The following is a 22,194-nucleotide window of genomic DNA, read 5'->3' on the forward strand; positions in this document are numbered from 1 at the left end:
GCTGGTCATATCACCCAATAAATGGTTAACCAATTTTTAAAATATTTTTAAAATTAATTAATTCTCACTCATTCAGAAAATCCTTCCAGGGCCATCAAGAAACCCCAGGATTTCACAAAACCCTGGACTAGATGGACTGTTAGTCTGATCCAGCAGGGCTCTTCCTATGTTCTTATGAAAGCCTCAGCCTCACTGTCCTGTAATTGGTCCTCCAGAGGAACTGGTTGGCCGCTGTGTGAGACGGGATGCTTATGTTCTTACGTTTCAGGCTGTTCCACCTCCATATTTCTTTCTGATAGATAGAAATGTTCTAGATGGGGTGGCACCTTTCTTGGTACACAGGAAAAGAAATGCTTCAGTGCTTCAGTAAAAGATTCGATGCTTTGCTGCCATTGTTGGATCAAATTCTAACTGAAAAGCTATCAATTGCTAACAGCTGTTCATTATATCTAGCATAATTTTCCTGCTCCCCCTATATCCTACTGTAAAACAGCTCTCCATAGAAATCATGCCAAGGAAAAAGTCTGCTTTTCAACCTCATCCTAAGTCTGTTAACAGTTACTTTGCCAAACACAACATGACCTTAGCCAAAATATGGATTAAAAAAAAACACAACAGAATGTTGCGAAGTAACATTCCACGGTTTTGTCAAATAAAATGCATGCTTTGCACTAGAAATCTCTAACATTGAACTTTAGAGTCAGTTTGATCTGGTGTCTAGTCCAAAAATCATACACAGATTAACCATGCCTATTGATTTAAACCAGGGATTCCCAACCACGGACTTTCCTTTCCTGTCTTAATGGACTCAGTTGACTTTAATGGGACCATAGGTTTTAATGACGCCAAATAGTTACTCAGATTACTGAACTGTGATTGAGATAAGGATGATTCAGACCATTTCAAATGCAGAGGAGATTCAGATATGAGCAAAAAACACCCAAATCAGCACTGATTCAGGTCCTTTTAGGCTTAATCACATCACTCATGCCCACTGGCCACATGGATCCTTGCTATAGTGACCTTGACACCTAGAGTACCATAATGCACTGCACATGGGTGTGCATTTAAAGACAACTCAGAAACTGCAATCAATGCAGAACAACGCAGTACAGTTGTTATCTGCCACCCAGAATAACACATGTCAGACGCATACTGCAGACACTCTATTAGTTACCAAACAGTTTCTGAGTTTAATTCAAAGTCCTGATTGTCACCTACAGAGCTCTGGATGGCCTTGGACCCACATATCTGTTGGACAGCCTCTCCCACTATGCTGCGCCGTCACAGTCTTGATCACCTGTGCAAAGCCTTCTAAAGGTGCCCTGCAAATGTGCTCAGAATGGCAGCTACCTGTGCATGTGCATTCTCAGTAATGGCTTCTGCCTTGTGGGTCAGCCTGCCTGAGAAAGTTGGGAAGGCTTCTATGTCTCTGTCATTCTGCAGAATGTACAGAACAGTAATGTTCACAGTAATGTTGAAGTTAGCATTTCTAAAAAGAGATTAGAACCTTATAATGGAATAAAAGCATAGCCCACTGCACTTTTTATAGTGGGTATGACTTGCTTTTACTTCATTACCTTTACTGCATTATCTTAACCGCAGGATCCACTTCCTATATTTTTTATAATCCATCAGCCTGAAATTGTTGTTGGTGCTCTCTGAATCTGCAACTCTGGTTCTCTTCCGTTGTTCACTGGTTGTCTTCAGCTGCTTGGTTGCACTGTTTAGATCAGGGGTAGTCAAATTGCAGCCCTCCAGATGCCCATGGACTACAATTCCCACGAGCCCCTGCCAGTGTTTGCTGGCTGGGGCTCATGGGAATTGTAGTCCATGGACATCTGGAGGGCTGCAGTTTGACTACCCCTGGTTTAGATCCTGCAATTTGCCTTGGATCTAAGCAAATGGCGAATGGTAAGTAAGTAAAAACGTCTGCCCAATGTACACATTTAAAATATATAAAACTGAAAATGAAAATATTAAAAAAGCATGCCATGGTTTGATGGAATGGAGTCACTATATACAGAAACTATCTGTGATTCACACAGTGGTCTATAAAGAAGAAGAAGAAGAAGAAGAAGAAGAAGAAGAAGAAGAAGAAGAGTTGGTTCTTATATGCCGCTTTTCCCTACCCGAAGGAGACTCAAAGCGGCTTACAGTCACCTTCCCATTCCCCTCCCCACAACAGACACCCTGTGGGGTAGGTGAGGCTGAGAGCGCGCTGATATCAGTGCTCGGTCAGAACAATTTTATCAGTGCCGTGGCGAGCCCAAGGTCACCCAGCTGGCTGCATGTGGGGGAGCGCAGAATCGAACCCGGCATGCCAGATTAGAAGTCCACACTCCTAACCACTACACCAAACTGGCTCTCAAAACAAAAAAAGCACTTGGGTGGTGAGAGAGGTTCCAACACACCGGGAGGTAAGAAATGATTTGTATGATGTACAGTAGGTATACAAGTTATTACAACACGCAAAACTATGACATACTCAACAAGGACATAGGTTTTTTTTATCTCACTATTCATGCTAACCTTGTTCAACTCGTGTATCTATATTCCTCACAATTTATTTTATTTGTGATAATGTGACTGTAAGGTAATGGTAATGGAATGGAATTTTGAGTTTATCTCCCTGGCTTTGGGATGAGATGATTGCCAGCAATTCCCTTACAGGAATGTTTCATGTTTGCATGGTAACAGATGGGGCAAACAGCAAATGGTGGGGTGTGAGCCTTTGATCACTGACAGAGTTTTATTTCTCCCATGTTTTTGTGAACCACAACTGAATTCCAGGGGATGGATTGGCAAAGAATTATCATATGGCTGTGTTTGGATGTGTGACACAGTTTACTAATTTAACAGAATTAATTTTTGCTATATGTTCCCACTGTCATATAGGAAGTTCTTAGTTCGAGGAAGAGTGCTTGCACTCGAAAGCTCATGTCTTGAATAAATCTTTGTTGGTCTTAAAGGTGCTACTGGTCTCTGATTTTATTGTCATAAGTAGAAATGTAAATGTGCTACAAAAATCTGACCAAAATACAGAATTACAAGTAAATAGACTTTATTGCGTATGACCACACCTAAATAAATGAACTTTATTTGCGAACCCAAAACACTCAGGAATGAAATACATTCCAGTAAGAATTCAACATACCAATATAAAACATTGTAGAACAAATGCATAAAACAGGTTAGGAATTTAGCCAGATAACTATTTGCATTGATTCTTTTTATTGAGGTGTTTGTAAAATACTCATCTCTTACACAGTTTTAAGCAAAAAGACCCAGGGGAAAAAAAGTTTAAATGCATACCAGCAATTACTCTATTTAAAGTGTTCTGCAATCAAGTTATCAGTGGCAGTTAGGCTAGCTGTCTTGACTAAATTCATAGCACCTTCCGCAGTTATAATATAATCATTCAAGTATTACAGGGCTGTTAAAGCCGCCATGGAAACAATAAAAGCTGCAAAGAATTTCAAGTCCTCGCCCCCCCAGGTGTTAATTAAATGATCGTTTAATACGGGAGATGTAAACATAACATTTTGATTTACTGACAGCACAGCCCATTATAAATCCAGGATAATAAAAGCCCCAGTGCTAATACCCTGAACCTCGTTCCCACAATACTCCAAGATGCCTTGTCGTGTCTAAGGTTAAGCATCTAGACACAAAACAAAGAGTGCGCCACTCAACTTCCAGTTCAATTTTCCCATCGCCCAGTGACCTAGGTAACACTCTGAGCAATAAAGAATAAATTTAATTTCTCCAGCATTTTGTGAGGATTAGGAGCAACTGTTGGCTAGCAATGACTTTTTATCCTCGGATTCCTTCGGAGTATTCTCCCAGCTCTAAAAGGAAATTCGGATAGTTTAAGGCACAGAACAAACAGAACTTTAAATTAGGGGTTTTTTTTCAATCAATTGGAACAGTTGGAGGGGAAGCAATCAACTTTCCTTTGAGCGCTTCTCAGCTATTGAGTTACTACAAGCTTTAATCCCTCGCTACTATCATGGCTTGCCGTTTACAAGTTCTCCCATCATTCTGTTTTCATTTCCTCCTTCTCTTTTAAAAAAAATTATTAATCAAGAGGACATGAATAGAGGCGTCCGCCTAATATGGGGCGAGCATCACAGTGCCCCTTTATAAGGTTTCTCACCCCAATACATAGTGGTATTTCCTGACTCCTGCACTTTTAAATCACTTCCTTAACTGGGATTCGGTTTCCTACTTAACTGTGGCTTAAGAGGTTTCCGATATCACAGGATATCATGACGTTAACCGTACAAGAACCTCAGGGACTGAATTAGACAGATAACAGTTTGGCTGCTGCCAGGAGCGAACATGGTGGTAGGCAAACGGCTTCTGAAAAAACTGTCAAGGGGAACAGTAGGACCCAAAAGACAGTGGGCTTAGAAAGGTGCAATTTGGCTGAAGACTACACTGTTGGTTATCTCTACAGAAATTTTGCTTGCATCTGTTTTTCAAGTAGTCCACTCCCAGGATGAATTAAATGACATTTTTACCCAATAAAATTTCTATGACCGCCTATGGTTCTAGCAGAGTTAAATTAAAGGGGGAGCAGACATTTGACTAATTTGTGTTTTCATCTCTTCCAGAGCCTTCAAAATTGGGGTTGAATGGGACACCGAAAAACTATGCCACATGTATGCATTAGAGATACAGGGCATATAGGTTTGCTTGCTGCAAATGCTATGTTAGGCCATTCAAAAGGGTTGGTTGCATTTTAAGGTCTCCCCTGTAATGAAAAGCACTTCTTTTATCCAATTCAAAAACAGAACTGCTTGAATCCTGAGGGAAAACTCTATTCGGTAAGAACAATAAAATTTAGCTCACAATATTACCACTAAGATCTTTTTTCTTTTTAGCAGAAGGCCTCAAATTACATAAGAAAATCTCACTTTTGTTGCCATGCAAACCCACTTGCAGTGAGAAGAACGAATTTGTATATTTTAGAAGAAATCAAGGTATTCGTTACTATTTGTTAGCTACAGTTTCTGAACAAGACAAAAAACAATCAGTGCTGAATTTTCATTTTTTAAGAAAGGCAATATATATCAGGTGAGGAATCTTGACAAACCATCTGCTGACAGAACTACATAATATTATGCTGAAATCCTGCTCTAATTCATTCCATGTGTAAAGAAACACTTGTTTTCCGACCCAAGAATTAGGACAGGTCCCTGCTTTTTCCACCACTTCAGTGCAATAAACTGCAATCTTATGCAGATACTGTTTTTAAAAAGCTCTATACAGCCCCACATTATATCTTCCAACCTTTTAAGAAAAATGGCAGTGGATGCCAATCTAAGTTAACATTAATCCTAAAATGCCAGGAAACGTTCCTTTGAGCAATGTAAAGATCCCTACTTGTTTTGCTACGGAAGATGTTCATCCGCATACAAGAACTAAGCCTCCATCGAGTTCAGAATCGTGTTTAAAACAATGGGTGGCAAAGAGGCTTCTGGGAAGCCCCCAACTAAAGTATGGAGACAGCTGCCAGTCTTCAGATGAACGACTAAAAGGGGCAAGCCTTTCCAATTCCAGCAATTGTCACAAGACGGCAACTTCTTTTGCAAGAATTGTGGGGAGGGGGCGCGTTTTTAAGCTCATAACTACAGCACATATGAGGCTTCTACTAATGATAAGATTGCTGCTGAATTTCAATGCAATTTTCTAGCAATGTTCTTTTTTAAAGGAGGGGGGGAGAAGAATACAATATAAATTTCGCTTTCCTTTTGTGTAATCCCACTTCAAAAATCAAGGGAAGCAAAGTTATCCAAGGACAGGCAGCTTCTGTGGATGTCTGCACACGTAGGCAACAAGACAATGATAAAACTAAGTCACCGTAGCACACATAAAAAATTCCTCATCATTAACGCTACTAGCAACTTTTTAAAGAACAGTGATATTCTGACGCTTACATTCATGTTCTGATAGGCATCTCTTCTGTTAAACCCACAGACCTAAAATATGCACGTACAGAAAAGTCAAAAGTCTGCCAATTAATTCTTTTTTTTTCTCCCCATTTGGGAAACGGGAGGGCCAGTACTAAACAATTCTCCCACTGGATAGTCCTTCTCCACACTTCAATTCTCCAGGCCACCTGTTTGCGCTTTGAATACAAGCAAACTTAAGAGGCTCCGTCTCAGAGTTCTTTAATGGCACAATTGCCAAGTCAGCCTGAAATGGATTATCAGATGAGCGTAAGGAAACTTTTTTTTTTTCCCCTTCCTAATCTAACAAGAATGACTCATAAATCCTTTCTGGCTGTAATTGCTTTACAGATTGAAGACACCGACAGAACTGTGCATTGATTTTATAACTACTGATGATGATGCTGTGCATTTCGCAGCACTTATTAAATAAGCCATTTGCATGTTGCTACTATTTCATTCTCCCCCTTGCCAGACAGGGGCTACTTTAAAATAAGGACCAAAATAATAATAATAATAAAATAAACACTCAAAGCTGCATGACAACTAAACAGGTATTAATGGCAACCTCCTAAAACGGCAGGCGCTTTCCCCTCGAACAAAAACAAGGCACAAGAGCCATCGGAAGAACTTCTATCCCTTTTGCCACAAATATCCTTAGCGTTCCCAGGAATGCAAGCCAGCGGTAGCTATCACGGTACGCTCACTAGATGAGTAATGATGTCGATACAACTGGACAACGGTAACCGTAGCAACTGTAACCTGCAATTCCTGCGTAACCATTGTTGGATTTATTGTGGCAGAGGCCAAAGAGGCCAGGAGTAAAATGAAGCAGAGAACTATGGTGTCTGACACATCTAGTACCACACGCTTTAATCGCAGCTAGCCGAAATTTAATTCAGGGGGGAATTTTGCAAGTGTTCCCCGTGCAAGTTTCAAACATTTGTTTTGGGCTAGAAGGACAGATGTAATGAATGGATTACCCAGGGTATCAGGGTGCCTTCTCACCAGTCAAATTATATTTAAAACCCCTTTCTGTCGTTTTTTTGAAGGCTGCTGGAAACTAGATATCAGTGACAGGAAACAGAATGACATTTTAAACTATTTTCTATGCTTCGTAGTATTAACGGGCTACCAGAATATCAGTTTTTTAAGGGCTGCCACTCTCGATTGTCTGATAATCTACAGTTCCCACACCGAGTGAAGCCAAAACACGCAGCACTTGGCAAACAGGTTTCAGGATTCTTTCAAAACACAGTATCTATAAAAGGTATCATTCAAAACCGCTACGCTTGAGATCCAAAGTGAGTACCCTCCAGCAAATGGCAATCGATGAACTGTAGTCTAACCAGTCAAATTAAGTAGTCAAAATCTATTTGCCTCAGATCAGAACTCAGTCAGTCTGTAATGGCTTCCTGCATTAAAGATGCTGATGCTGATGCTGGATGTATTACCATGTGGGTCACTAGAGACAACGCATGCCATTCCAAGAAAAAAAGAAAAAAAGACTTGTAGAACAAGAGATGTAGGCAACTGGTATAGGCCAGGATACTGACCCACATATCTGTAGGACAGCCTCTCCTGTTCCGCCGTACCATGGCGGCTTTGATCACCTGTACAGGATGCTGACCCGAGACCCTTTAAAATCTGTATTCTGAAAATGCAGCACAACCTGGAATGACGACAGCATGCTACAGGTTGCGGCCACTATGTTTTATAAATTGTGTCAATGGGAATGTTATTATTCTGCCCTGTAAACAGAGGTTTGCTTTGGTACAGCATCTGAGGTGAGAAGGGAGACAACAAGTGAAGGAAGGTGATTATTTTTTTTCTGGAAACTTCTGGAAGTAAGATATCTAAAGCAACTTCTCCCAAGAAATTAAGGATATTGGGTCAGACACATCTAGCAGCAAACGTCTGTCGCTTGCACACCCCATGGGCCATCTAGTCCAGGGGTAGTCAAACTGTGGCCCTCCAGATGTCCATGGACTACAATTCCCAGGGCTCCTGGGAATTGTAGTCCATGGACATCTGGAGGGCCACAGTTTGACCACCCCTGGTCTAGTCCTTGTCATTTTCTGATGCAGTCCTGAAGGTCACAAAGGGCCAGTCTTGTTTTACAGTGTTTTCTTAATGGGCTGCAACTGTACTTCGGTTTCCAGGCAAACCTCTCGACCGGCATACGCAGCGGTGCTCTCAACTTGTCCAAAGAGAAATTGGAGCAGACAGCAAAAGGGAGGTCTAACTGGCCACCGGCACAATCCAACCGTGTCTAATCATATTTCACATAGAGTGTGCCCTCTTTCTTCCACGTCGCACTTTAGGCCGCACAGGAACCATCTGTGCATCTTGCAATGGAGTATCTCGCTAACAGCAGATGTCAGGCAGCGACTGCAAAAGCATTACCTTTTTTTAATGTCCAAAAGATTGCACGGCATATGCAATAGCAGGAAAAGACTGGCTAACTTCTGCCACTTGGGCAATCTACAGGCAACTCATTTTGCCTGAAGAAATACATGCTTATAGGTATGTAGGGGAAGCGCTATTACATTTAATAAGGTGTCCTAATACTATAATGATACACTTCTGGTGCCTAAGGGGTATTGTTAATCAGACCGTGCCAGTGTTGTATTAACCAAACAGCTGTCTCTTACAGTTCACATGGATACCACTCAATTCAGAAGCCCGCCACACTAATGAATGGCATTGTATATTTGGACTTCCATGTAGCTGAGTTATCAGTGTTATGGACCACTGAACAAAGGTGCTGAACGTAGTAGTTGCAGCAACACCAGACGCAAGGCCTATACAAAAGGATAGATGGAGCTCTAAGCACGAAGAGGTGTAACAAAAATGGGTTAAATTACAAGCCTGGTACACTTTAGGCATCTATATTTGAATATCACAGATAAACAGGCAGGTATTTTTCTCAATGCAGATAGGAGAACCTCAGAACATTTTCCGAATTGTATACATTGTTTTGTAGAACATGCCATGTTTGTCTACAAGTTTAGAGTGTGTTCTTCCGGCAAGCCTTTCAAAACTTGGGCAGGGAACCCTACAATTGGCATAACTAGTAGACTGTGCCAGGGGCACTTCGGCCTTGTCTGTCTTGAACAATATTCCCACCATGCCACTCAGCTTCCATGCCTCTGGAACAGGGGTAGTCAAACTGCGGCCCTCCAGATGTCCATGGACTACAATTCCCAGGAGCCCCTGCCAGTGAATGCTGGCAGGGGCTCCTGGGAATTGTAGTCCATGGACATCTGGAGGACCGCAGTTTGACTACCCCTGCTCTGGAAGCTACGTATGTGAGTTTTCAAAAGCACTTGATGGTGACCTTCCCTGAGAAAAGGGGTTATTTTTCAAAACCAACTTTCACTGCCCAGTGAATTTTGTAAAAATGTATTCAGAAAGCAGAGCCCTGTTCCATATCAAATTCCTTTTGTAAAATCACTTCAGTCCAAAGAGGTTTACTTCTTTGGGATGTTGAACTCGCCCCCCAATCTCTGGACCTACAAAATACCATTACCGGAAACCTTTCATGGGAATGACTGCTTTTGATTTTTTAATCGCGGCATATAGTATACATGAAGCAAAATATAATCCAGTATAACTGGAAACCACAATCAGACCGTTTCCGCACTGGGAACTTCACTGCCCCAGCTCCTTTGCAGGAGCACAAACTGGAGGCGGATGAGGCGCACCGGGCCAAATGCTCCCCCGTGTGGGTGCAGGAACAGGTGGGGCAACCTGCCACGACCAAAATAAACTCTTGCCTGGAGCCTGGCGTGAAACCTCCAGTGTGTAAACGGTCTCAGAGACTACAAAAAAAGCACAATATACTCCAAAGCACCACTTCTTCATTACCTTGGCTCCTTGCAGTGTTACTGTACAAAAAGGGAAAGGAGACATGCAAACCAGTCTTCCATCCAGAATTCAATCCACTTTGTCATTAGGAAGCACCAGAAGAAAAGGAAAGGCACATCTAGATTTCCCTTAACCTAGTTCCAAAATGTAGGTCAGTCCACGGCAAAAGTTGAAATCTTATAGAACACCACAAGGGGCAATCCAAAAGGAGAACGCACACATTGTTACGGAAAAGAAAATACAAACAGGAGTGGAAGATACATTGGCTCCCGCCGGAACAAGAAAGAGCAGCTACTTAAAAAACATGTTTTATTTAAAACCGTTAAGTGCCTAGGAGCATCAAAAAGCGTTCCAAAATTAACAAGGAATTACATCTACTTACAGCCTGTAGAGCTTTGGTGTCCCAAGGAACAACAATTCAGAAAGCAGCTGAAGATTATTTCTGTTGAGGCGCCTTTAATGAAAAAAAAAGGAAAGTTAGAGCGTTAAAAAAAGAGAGAGAACAGCAGAAATGCTGACATGTACTTCTATTCATTTAGTACATCTTTATCCTGCACACACCAGTCTTATGGGAATGTAAAATGGTCCAAGGCATTTCATGGTAGGATGAGGATCTGAACCTGGGTCTCCCACGTTCTGTAACAGGGCCCTGGACCATTATGTGACACCAATAGCAGAGGTAGGCACATTTAGTATCAGGGCACAGACTGCTGGTAACAAATACAAGGAGACAATGGCGAATTTAACATTTTTATTCCTACACATTTGCAACCGGTATGTGTTAAATTCTAGACTTCCATTTACTGTTCCATATCTACAAAAGAAATGTTTAACAGCAATAAGAACTGAGCGGAAAGATCATTTTCCAGGCAGGCTTTTACGACAACTTTTTACAAGGGGGTAAGGGATTGTTGAAGAGTGCAATCAAGCAGGTTGTAACAACTCATCTTTCGAGAAGCCGTTCCAGTTAAATTGATGTGAACCGCTGCAATCAAAAGTTTCAAGATGGCTTTTGCACAAAAACACTTGCAAAATCTTCAGCATTAGAACCAGCAGGGTGTGAATGGAAAGAGGAGAGCCATATCTTCTATGTGTCCCACAGCGCGCCACTGGAGACTCGGACAAGTAGTGTTCAAAGTACAATATCTATTGCTTCCTTCCCTCCCCCTCCCAGGAGCAAATGGGAGCTACCCAAGGTAGCCAAACTCCAGCGGAGGCTACAGAGTGTCGTTCACCTGAAGAAAATGACTACTTTGAAAGGTGGACTCCCTAAGAGTTTCTCCCAACCCCAAATCAAACAGTACTTAGGCTCCACCTTCCCCCCCCCCCAAAAAAAAATAAAACGAAACTCCAGGTACTTCCCAACCTAGAACTGGCAACCCTTAAAGAACAGGCATCTAAAGGGTACACGTGTGGATGCCATTAAAGCAGCCCATAAAACTGCCATGGAAATTCTGTTGTCTTGAGTAGGCTTTCTCAACCAGGGTTTTGTGAAACCCTGGCATTTCTTGACAGCTCTGGAAGGGTTTCCTGAATGGCTGGGTGTTAATTAATTTTGTATGTATTTTTTTTAATTTATCAGTTGATATGACCATATAATGAGCCTCTTGTGGCGCAAAGTGGTAAGGCAGCAACCATGCAGTCTGAAGCTCTGCCCATGAGGCTGGGAGTTCAATCCCAGCAGCTGGCTCAAGGGTGACTCAGCTTTCCATCCTTCCGAGGTCGGTAAAATGAGTACCCAGCTTGCTGGGGGGTAAACGCTAGTGACTGGGGAAGGCACTGGCAAACCACCCTGTATTGAGTCTGCCATGAAAAGACTAGAGGGCTTTACCCCAAGGGTCAGACATGACCCCGTGCTTGCACAGGGGATACCTTTACCTTTTTATGACCATATATGGTCATGTTGACACACCTCCCCCTCCCAAAATGGACAATGATTGGCCTGGAGGTCGTGGGAAGGGGAGGGGCAATAGAATGATGCTCCTGGGAGACAGGGAACCCTCAAGGAATGACCCAAGGGGACCTCTACAGCAAGAAGGGGGCACTCAACAGAATTTGCCAAATTAGTCTGGCTCCAGACAAAGCTACTAAGAAATAAGTCTGGGCCCCTCTGCCCAATTAGCCATGCTCAGGGCTGAAATTGATGTTCACGCTGCTTGGTGCTCAACTGGCTAATCTATGGACAAACTTCCAGAATCAGATTGAAGAAGGACAAATTATAGCGAGACTAGAACAGAGAATTCATAATTTTAAAAAACAAACAAACCTCAAGTTTAGAAAAGAATACTCACTTTTTAGAGAGGATCACACCACATATAGAGTATCATCTATTTCAATGGTGACATATAGCTCTCTCTCTAGTTCAGCCATTTTTAACTTTTTGACCATGATGAAGAAGAAGAGTTGGGTTTTATATGCTGCTTTTCTCTAGCAGGAGGAGTCTCAAAGCAGCATACAGTCGCCTTCCCTTTCCTCTCCCCGCAACAGACACCCAGTGAGGTGAGTGAGGCTGAGAGAGCCCTGATATTATTGCTCAGTCATTACAGCTCTATCAGTGCTGTGATGAGCCCAAGGTCACCCAGCTGGCTGCATGTGGAGGAGGAGCGGGGAATCGAATCTGGCTCACCAGGTTAGAAGTCCACACTCCTAACCACTGCACCAAGCTGGCTCTGAAGGTACCACTGAAATATTTTTTCAGGCTTTGAGGTACCAGGAAGTGATGTCAGCTGGCAATGTCTCCCTGCCACACTCACACACACCTGGAACTCAGAGAAGTCTTGGCTGCTGACAAAGGTCTAAATTATTGGGGGCCCTCCCCTTCCCACTTCCCTCCAGGCCCATCATTGGCTACTTTGTTAAGGGATGGGTCAACCTGCCCAAACTAGCATAGCTTTTTAAAATATATATATTCTTTAACAACTTTTCCTTTCCTCTTTACTTGCAGCCAGAAACAGCAGGCATAGGATGGAAGAACCGCCATTTTGAGCCCCCCCCCCCCCATAAGCCACAGTACCAATGAAATATACTGTGGTTGGGAAACCTTATTCTATTTCATGAGCACAACACTGGACAGTTGGGATGGAGACTCTCAAAACAGTCAGATGCCTGGGTGGCAAGATATTCCAAGGGTAACACTACAAGGCTTAGCTTTTTTGAAGGCATGCTCATCCAAAGAACCACATTAATCTTTGAAAATAAAGCACACTGTGTACCAGTTACAAACAAGGTTGATGGACTGGCAGGTGATCTGGCTCATCACTCATTTACAGGAAAGTAAGCACAGCAGCCAAATGTTTATCAGGCTGTTTGCCCACATCTGAACAATTCAACCAAACTAGTAGGCATTTGTTCACAACTGCCACCTCATCATCACCATCACCATCACCACCCTCAACTGTGGCACGGCCACCTCCTACTTAAATACACGTTTTCCACTCCAAACGTTTCACACGTTGAGGCTTACTCCTTTGGGGTCTCTGCATCTTACAACAGTGCGACCCCACATCTATTCATGCATGCGCATTTTTGCAGCTTACGTCCATTTCGACACTGTACATGACAAGTTTGTTCATAAGAAGACCACCAATTGGGGCTTGCAGCTTGGGTGTCAGAAGTGCCAGGCTTCTGCCATACATTTTAGCAAATGTTAGAGAAGTAGATGTTAGCAGTTCTTGTTTATGTCAATTGCCTAAGGTGACCAGATTTTAACATTGGTAAAGTGGGATACCATTGACCAGGGGGGGGGGGGGGTTCTTGATTAAAACTTTGGTCTATATGGAGCAACAAAAAGTTTCATAGAATGCATAAATGCAAAAATAGTATTGTAATATATATTTTTTAATTTCAACGTAAGCACAATTTGCCAGTTACCCCCAGATGTCCCTCCAAAAGTGGGGCAATCTTAGCCTAAATGGTCTGGAAATGTAGACAGTTGTCCTGGGGCATTTCTTTGACAGTGGGATGTTTAGGCTTTGAAGATCTCCCACCATTTCTTGGGTTCTCACGGGGTCTGAGTGGAATATCTGATTGCCCCCCCCCCTGGTACTAAGCAGTTATATGCCAGGGTCACCTATGGCAAGGGTTATGACTCTCCCCTTACTATTCCCCCTATTAGATTGGATGATGTTATGGGGGGATTATACCTCCATTTCTTATTATCATTTATATGTTGCATTTTTATGTCTTGTTTTTGATATTTTAATGGGGGGTTAATGGGGTTTTTAATTTTTGGACTATCTGTAACCCGCCACAAGACGGTTCTGGGAGTGGTAGGAAGTAAAATTCAAAATAAAATTAATTAAAATAAAATAAATATGCTGAACCCATATTGCTTTGCTTCAGCCCTGACAAGGAATTGTTATCCTGCTTGCTTTAAATGAATTTGATCTTTGCACTAAGTCAGAAGAAGAAGAAGAAGAAGAAGAAGAAGAAGAAGAAGAAGAAGAAGAAGAAGAAGAAGAAGAAGAAGAAGAAGAAGAAGAAGAAGAAGAGTTGGTTCTTATATGCCGCTTTTCTCTACCTGAAGGAGTCTCAAAGCGGCTTACAGTTCCCTCTCCTCTCCCCATAACAGCCACCCTGTGAGGGAGGTGAGGTTGAGAGAGCCCTGATATTCCTGCTCGGTCAGAACTGTTTTATCAGTGCCATGGCGAGCCCAAGGTCACCCAACTGGCTGCATGTGGGGGAGTGCAGAATCGAATCCAGCTTGGCCGATTAGATGTCCTCACTCTTAACCACTACACCAAACTGGCTCTCCATGTATTGGATAATCTGCAGAAACTTTACACTGGGGCTTGTTACACACAGTGTACCAACCACATGGTAAACACTGACAAGCTAAAAGGAAAGGCAGCCAACTGTCTCGATCAGAGGTGAATTTGTATAGGTTCGGCACAATTTAAAAGTGGCAGTGGAAAAACAAGTTACTGTGCAGGGTTCCAAGGACCGAGAACCCTCTTTATACAGGGCTGCAGATGAAGGAGGAGGAGGAGTTGGTTTTTCTACCCTGATTTTCACTGCCAAAGGAAAATAAAAGCGGCTTACAGTCGCTTTCCCTTCCTCTCCCACAACAGACCCCCTGTGAGATAGGTGAGGTTGTAAGAGCTTCTAACAAGACTGCTCTGTGAGAACACCGCTATCAGGCCTGTAACAAGTCCAAGGTCACCCAACTGGCTTCAAGTGAAAGAGTGGGAAATCAAACCCAGCTCACCAGATTAGAATCCACCACTCTTCACCACTACTCCACGCAGGCCCCACCTGCTGTCCTCTTCAAGTTAGGTCTAAGTCTTTCAAGCTAAGCAATCCACCACGTGACCTTAGCATGGGAAAACAGCCCATCCTATGGGGATCTTATACACAATACATCAGATTTATTCTTGGATTTCTAGTCCGCTATTGGCAAAACTTGAGGTCAGTATTTTTCAAAGGATACGAATTAATCACCCTGAATTTCATTGTTCTAATTAACATGGTTGAACTGGCTTAAGTTGTCCTTTCAAATAAAACATTCAATGTCAAAGGATTGCTCTTGTAAGAAGGAAAGGAACTGTTTTTTATAACTCGCTATTCACTACCCGAGAGAGTCTCCCAAGCGGCTTATAATCACCTTCCCTTCCTCTCCCACAACAGACACCCTCTGAGGTAGAGGAGGCTGAGAGAGCTCTGAAACAACTGTGACTGATCCAGGATCATCCAGCTGGCTGCATGTTGAGGAGTGGGAAGTCAAACTTGGTTCTTCAGATTAGAATCCGCCACCCTGGCTCTCGCTAAAATGGTGCACACTGACTTGATCTATTGAAATACAAGAGCTGGTCCCCTCAAGGATCACAATGACGGTGGATCAATCTTCTTTTGACAAGTACAAAAACACATCATATCTAGAAGAATGCCACAGCCCCATAATACGTAACTGCGAAGAGAGAGCTTCTAGATCTAGCAAAAAAAGTGAGCAACTTATTTCAGTTTATTACACGAAAAACTAGTTTGGAGGAGAAATCCTGATTTCTTCACAAAGCCCGCTGCTCCCCAAGGCCAGTCTAGCCACTGAAAAGGATATACAGCTGATATATTTGTTGTTGTTGTTTTGATTACCACACAGAGTATATACCCAGTCCATTCATTCCACTGGCTCTCACAGCTTGTTCAGTCAGAAATCTTTCTCTCAGCATCTGTCTCCAGTCAGCTGCTGGGCCTCCCCAATTAATAGCTTTTGGGTCTTTCAGAGATGCCACGCTTCACCAGTTCAAACAGTTCTGAGGAGGCCTGAAGCCAGAAATGTTATGGTGGAGGGGCATACTAGTACACTTAGTGCGTGTGCATCCGAGCATGCAACAGATCAATCTGAAGCAGCAAAAAAACTCCAACAACCCAAAATTCCAATATGCTAATGACAACTTAAATTGAATTTTAAGCATTCATCTACATTCAACGGTCTGATGTAACCTCTCTGATGAAACAGTTTCCATCCAAAACTGTGCTACCTGACCAAATAATTTTACTCTTTTTAATCTCATTTCTGGCAGTGACCAAGTGGTTGGTAAATGAGTCGCTCTAAACATCTGGGGGAGTGACAGAAGGGGCAGAAATCTGCTTTCCTGAATTCATTCACAAACAAGCATCTAGGAAGAGCTTAGGTTTGCAATCAAGGGATGATATTCAATGTGATCTCTGCATAAAATTAAGGAATGTCACCCAGCAATTCCTTATTCTTTCTGCAAATTCCTTTATGTTCTCTATAAGAGTTGTGGCTCATTGGTTTGGTGTAGTGGTTAGGAGGGTGGACTTCTAATCTGGCATGCCGGGTTCGATTCCTCGCTCCCCCACATGCAGCCGGCTGGGTGACCCTGGGCTCACCACAGCACTGATAAAACTGTTCTGATCAAGCAGGAATCTCAGGGCTCTCTCAGCCTCACCTTCCTCACAGGGTGTCTGTTGTGGGAAGAGGAAAGGGAAGGCAATTGTGAGCCACTTTGAGACTCCTTCGGGTAGAGAAAAGTGGCATATAAGAACCAACTCTTCTTCTTCCTAGATTCCTTATTTATTTCATTTATTTTTATTTTTATTTATTTTCAAATTTATATACCGCTCTTCTTTGTGGGCTCAGGACAGCTCACAACATCATGAGGTACAAAAAAGAAAACATATTGAACATTTAAAACAATCAAATGTACATAGAAAACATTTTCTGCAGTAGGAGGGAGGGGGAGGTTAAGGGCTGTTGTTAAGTGCTGGATGGCATACACATATCTGTTGAGGGGGCAGCATTATTTGTAGGCCTTAACCATAAGCCTCATGGAACAGACCTCCTGCAGACCTCGGTCCTACAGCCAGGCACAACACAAAGTCCTTTGTGAGCTCCAGACCATTAGTGGAGGGGAGAAGTACCTTCTGCAACTCCAAAAAAAGCCTGTCTTTATACTTACTGATGGGTTTCATGTGGACAGCTGATCCCAGATGTTCTATTCTGTTGTGCCTCATCTGTGTCATGGAACAGTGGGTGGGGACACCTCCGTCCCAAACATGGAAAAAGGGGAGCCTGTGGCTGCCACCGAAAACCGCTTGTGCAGAGCAGGTGAGTCCCATTCTACTCCCTCTTGGAGCAATGATCTTTGAGTTTTAAACACTGATAATTCCTTGTTCAGATTGTCTCAGTAGTCAGGGGAAGACAGAACTATAGGCATATCTGAGTTAAAGTCTTTGACGTTGAAGGTTTTAGCACCTCCAAGTTTCCTTCCAGAGAAGATCAGTATGATGTGTCTAATAATGGCATAGAATCAGATGATATTAGGGGAAAACTTGATGTTGGCATATCTTGATGTTCTTCTGTCACTAAGTTAATATTTAATTTTTGCTGACTCCTTTCCCTTGTCGCTATTATTCCAGACTTAAGGCTTGCTCTTATATTAGTTTGATGGCTCAGTATCAGTTTGCTACACTGCTAAATTCTGTGCTGCTGCTATTAAATGGTGTGTTGTATACATAGGGCCTAAAGTACCTCCTCCAAAATCATTTTCATTGATTTGCATGCGGTGTTTTAATGATGAGTTTTAATTATGTTTTAAGTTTTATACTGTTGGTTTAACTATGTTTCTGTAAGCACATTCCCTTGCATTTGCTAATGTTTTGGGTGTGTTTTGCCAGTTTGGCCTGGAAGACCGTAAATAAATTTGTTGTTGTTGTTGAGCTTTAAGTGTTAAAAGGGAAGGAGGTTCCAGATCAACAACTCCTGATAGAGCTCTTGTTCCAGCCAAGCAATGTGTCCTCTAACACCAGGTAGGCAAGTAGGTGTGAGTGGTTACTGTGCAGTAGATAAAGATCTTTCCATGATCAGAATACTGACTGTACAGAAGAGTAAAATCTCCAACAGTTAAAAACTTACGGAAGGAGGCTTGCTAGCAGCGGTCAACCTCTTTTGTCATTTTAAACACGCTTCTCTTGAGGTTCTTTTTTAGTTCTCCTTTGGGTCCCACAGCAGCTACAGTGAGGCCAATAAACCACTGACTAAAATCCAGAAAAGTCTTTTATCTTAACACCTGAGCCCACTGGCACCTTTAAGGCCAACAAAATGCTATTCTGGATATAAGCTTTCATGTGAAAGCACACTTATTTGGGACTTCATAGCTCAGCACTTCTTAATTAGCTACATTCCCTGAAAGGACCCTAAAGAATGAAGGGAGCAAAACTCCCACCAACTTGGTATATTCTGGAATGAGGGTTGGCCTCAAGTATATGCTGAGAGCTGTTTGTTCCAGTTTTGTCCCCTAAACTCTCAAATACACACAGAGGAGAAGAGGAAGAAGACAGAGCTGAGGTAGCTTACACGTTTAAAATAATACAAAACATCTCAATACAAAGTCATCTCAATAGGAATGTAATCAATAATATCAAAAAAGCAACACTAAATGTAACACTAAAAAAACCCCACTAAAAAGCTAACAATAGTCAGAAAAGTTAACCCTGCAGACTTTTCAATACAATACAAACCTTTAAAAGTATTATTATTATAATTATAAAACCCAAACAGTTCCAGATCAAGTTTGTCAATGAAATTAAAAAACCCAAACACAAACTAAACCAAATCCAAAACCACAGCACAATTAATTCCAGGTTTCATTCAATGCCTCTAGAACAAATAGGGTTGCCAGATCTGGATTGGGAAGAACCTTGAGATTAGGGGAGGGTGGCGCCTGGAGAGAATGAAACCAGCTATTATCTCCAGGGAAACAAACCTTGGTCATATGGAGTCTGACCACCTAGGGAACAACACATGTTTAATGACTTACTGCAGGCCCACAACAAAGGGCCAGACTGGCTTCTAGGGGCCAAGCATTACAGAGCCCCATTTGTCCCATTCCCCTTCTGCTGCAGACCTCAGACTCCTCATGACTGTCTGGGGTCTCATCAACCAGGAACAGTATATTTTGGGAGGGGGATTCTGGGTTATGGTAGAAGAGGGGGCAAGGACGTCATGGTACTCTGATGAAAGTCCTGCCATCTGCGGAAATGTTCTGGTGGATCCAAGCTAACCTTTCTTAAGGAGAAAGAGTATTCTTTGATACAAGACAGTTGAATTCTCTTTTTAATTACTCTCAAGTTATCAGTTATTAGCAAAACATACCAACTCTGTATTATCCTTCCTGTTCCAAATGCTATGACATTCAGTCCTAAACTACTTTATATCTGGAGTTCAAAAGGATCATTGAAAGGGACCACCACAAGTGTCCCCGCTGGTTGGTGAGGCCATTTTACAGGTTTCTTTCCTTCAAGGCCTTAAGGTCACAGAATGACCTCCAGTCACCAGCCCATAATCGCCTGACGTAAATCTGAAGTGTCAGAGGATTTCATCAAGAATGGCCTCACAGCAATGTAATTAATAAATTTAAAGCATGCTAAGAGTGGGAATATTCCTATCAACCAATCATGCCCCAACCACATAGATCTAACCCCACAGAGAAGTAAAAAGATAAAAAGTTGTTATTTTCCCTTCTCACCTGAACTCTTCTAGCTCTGCAAGAAGCAGAAAACCTCAGACCACTGGAAACTCCACACAACTCAAGTTTTACTTAACAAACTCTCAGCCTAAAGAAGTTAATAGAGGCCAAGACCAAATGTGGCCATATGGACTCTCCAGATATCCATGGACTACAATTCCCTGCTGGCCATGTCTCATTGCAATTGAAGTCCATGGACATCTGGAGAGCCACAGTTTGGCCACACCTGGCATAGACAGACACATTGTGCTTTATCAGTCTGCTGACTTCCTCTGGGATACTAAAAGTGGAGGTCCTTCTGCGAGCAGGGAGAGTCAGTTGGAGCAACTGCAGATGTCTTAGTTATCAGAGCACAGTGACTGGATGGAAGCACGCATTTTGGTAGAACAATACAAGCTTTGCCTGGCCAACGCTCACTTCCCTGCCTCTTATGTCTTAGAAGAATGCTCAGACATCTCTGCTCAAGATGTTAAAAACCTGCTGAAGGAAACATGAGTCAGCTAAGTGGACCCAAGGTCCATATGTATATATTTCAAATATTTTATACAGTATCTCCACTTACAGTGAGCAAGGCAGCTCACAGCTACAATAACACGTTTTAAAACGGAACCCAGAAGAAAGCAAAACAAACAAGCAGCGGCTAAAATCCAAGATAACAACTAAAACTATAACAGTGCCATTAAAAACAGACAGTCGCTTCCAACCTGTACAAAGGGGCAATCAACTAACAAAAAGCACGTTGAAATAGTCTTTGCCAGGTGCTGAAAGTTGTCCAATGAAAACATCAAGTGAAGGAAACAGAGTTTTTCCAAAATGGTAGGTCTTGAGTTTCATAACCATGCACCTCATTTCTGAAACTGAGGGAGAGGGGCCTAGAAGACCAATGCAATGTCTGGGAAAAATAATATGCACTCAGGTGATCCCTGACATAGGACTATAAGCACCTGGCCATGACTATCAACAGGCATGATCACCTTTCTTTCTGCAAAAGACAATAGGGGATCTCATCTGCCTAATGTTCCTCCAAGTTGAAGGGCCCTGTAGTGTGTAATGGACGTACATCCTATACATTGATTATTCTATATGAAGACAATAATAGAAGCATAGAGTTGGAAGGGGCCACACGGGCCATCCAGTCCAACTTCCTACTCAATGCAAGATCAGCTTAAAGAATCTATGAGTGGTATTTGTCCAGCCGCTGCTTGAAGACTGCCAGTGAGGGGGAGCTCACCAGCTCCTTAGGCAGCCAATTCTACAGCTGAACTACTCTGACTGTGAAAAATTCCATCAGGTAGCAATCATAATTTTCATTTTACATTTTTCAAAGTCATTCTGATTTTAGCTACTTATTGTAGTTGCTTTTGTGAAAAGTTACAATTCATTTGATTGCTTTATAAGTATTATGTTCTGCTTTCAGCAGAAAGCTAGCTGGGAAACTCCACACCAGGAGTGACCAAACTGTGGCTCTGCAGACATTCATGGACTACAATTCCCACGAGCCACTGCCAACATACCATGCTGGAAGAAGTTCATGGTAATTATAGTCCATGAACATCTGGAGAGCCACAATTTGGCCACCACAGCTCTACACATGCATAAATAACTTTGTAGTTGGGAAAGGGGAAAGGAGCGGGGAATCTCTAGCTTGCAGTTTCATGAAGCTCCAGACCAGCCTTTCTCAACTTTTTACCACTGAGAAAACCCTGAAACATTTTTCAGACTTTGAGAAGCCCAGAAGTGGCGCAATCATGCAGAATATGGTTGGGAAGCATAGCTGTGAACGTACCCACCCAAGGCCCTTCCCCTTCTCACCCCCTCCAGGCCCATCATGACCTATTTTGGGAGGGGGTGGGGGGTCAACATGACCATATATGGCCATATCACCCAATAAATGTTTAATCATTTTTAAATGTATAAAACAACAAGTAACTCCTACCCTTCATATAACTTGGTCTGAATGACTGTAATAAAGTTTGAATTAACTCCTACCCATCCAAGAAACCATCCAGGCAGAGTTACGCACTGGTGCCCGCACCTCCCCTCCCCCTCCCCATGGTGCGGCACTAGCTGCGTCAGCCTGGAACGGCCAATTCGGACACCGCCATGCACAACCATCTTAACCATGAACAACTCCAGTGACAATCTAAGCAACGAGGGCAAGTGAGCATCTTGTTTGCCAGAAGCCTGACAAGTGAGAATCTATTCCCAAGACTGCCAGCTGTGAGCCTCCTACATCTAACTATGGGTTTTTGTGTGAGGGATACCAAGCAGACACTAATATGATCAAATCCAGATCCAAAGCTGCTTTACGCAAGGCCTTTCATGGGCTGCAATGATACTAGACTTCACCATCTAGAAAAGCACAATGCATGCGTCTTTTC

The 22,194-nt window shown here is 42.6% G+C and overlaps 1 protein-coding gene across 9 annotated transcripts in view; it reads right to left on the reverse strand.

Moving 5' to 3' along the window:
* The window catches only part of SLIT2 (slit guidance ligand 2), a 350,865-nt gene that overhangs the window by 287,020 nt on the left and 41,651 nt on the right, over nucleotides 1-22,194 (reverse strand). For all 9 annotated transcript variants that reach the window (XM_077301591.1, XM_077301593.1, XM_077301587.1 and 6 more), the window contains exon 4: nucleotides 10,210-10,281. In XM_077301591.1, coding sequence (XP_077157706.1) covers nucleotides 10,210-10,281 — 72 coding nt within the window. The remainder of the gene's footprint in view (nucleotides 1-10,209; nucleotides 10,282-22,194) is intronic.

The sequence above is a fragment of the Paroedura picta genome, chromosome 10 (assembly GCF_049243985.1).
Source record: "Paroedura picta isolate Pp20150507F chromosome 10, Ppicta_v3.0, whole genome shotgun sequence".
NCBI classification, from domain to species: Eukaryota; Metazoa; Chordata; class Lepidosauria; order Squamata; family Gekkonidae; genus Paroedura; species Paroedura picta.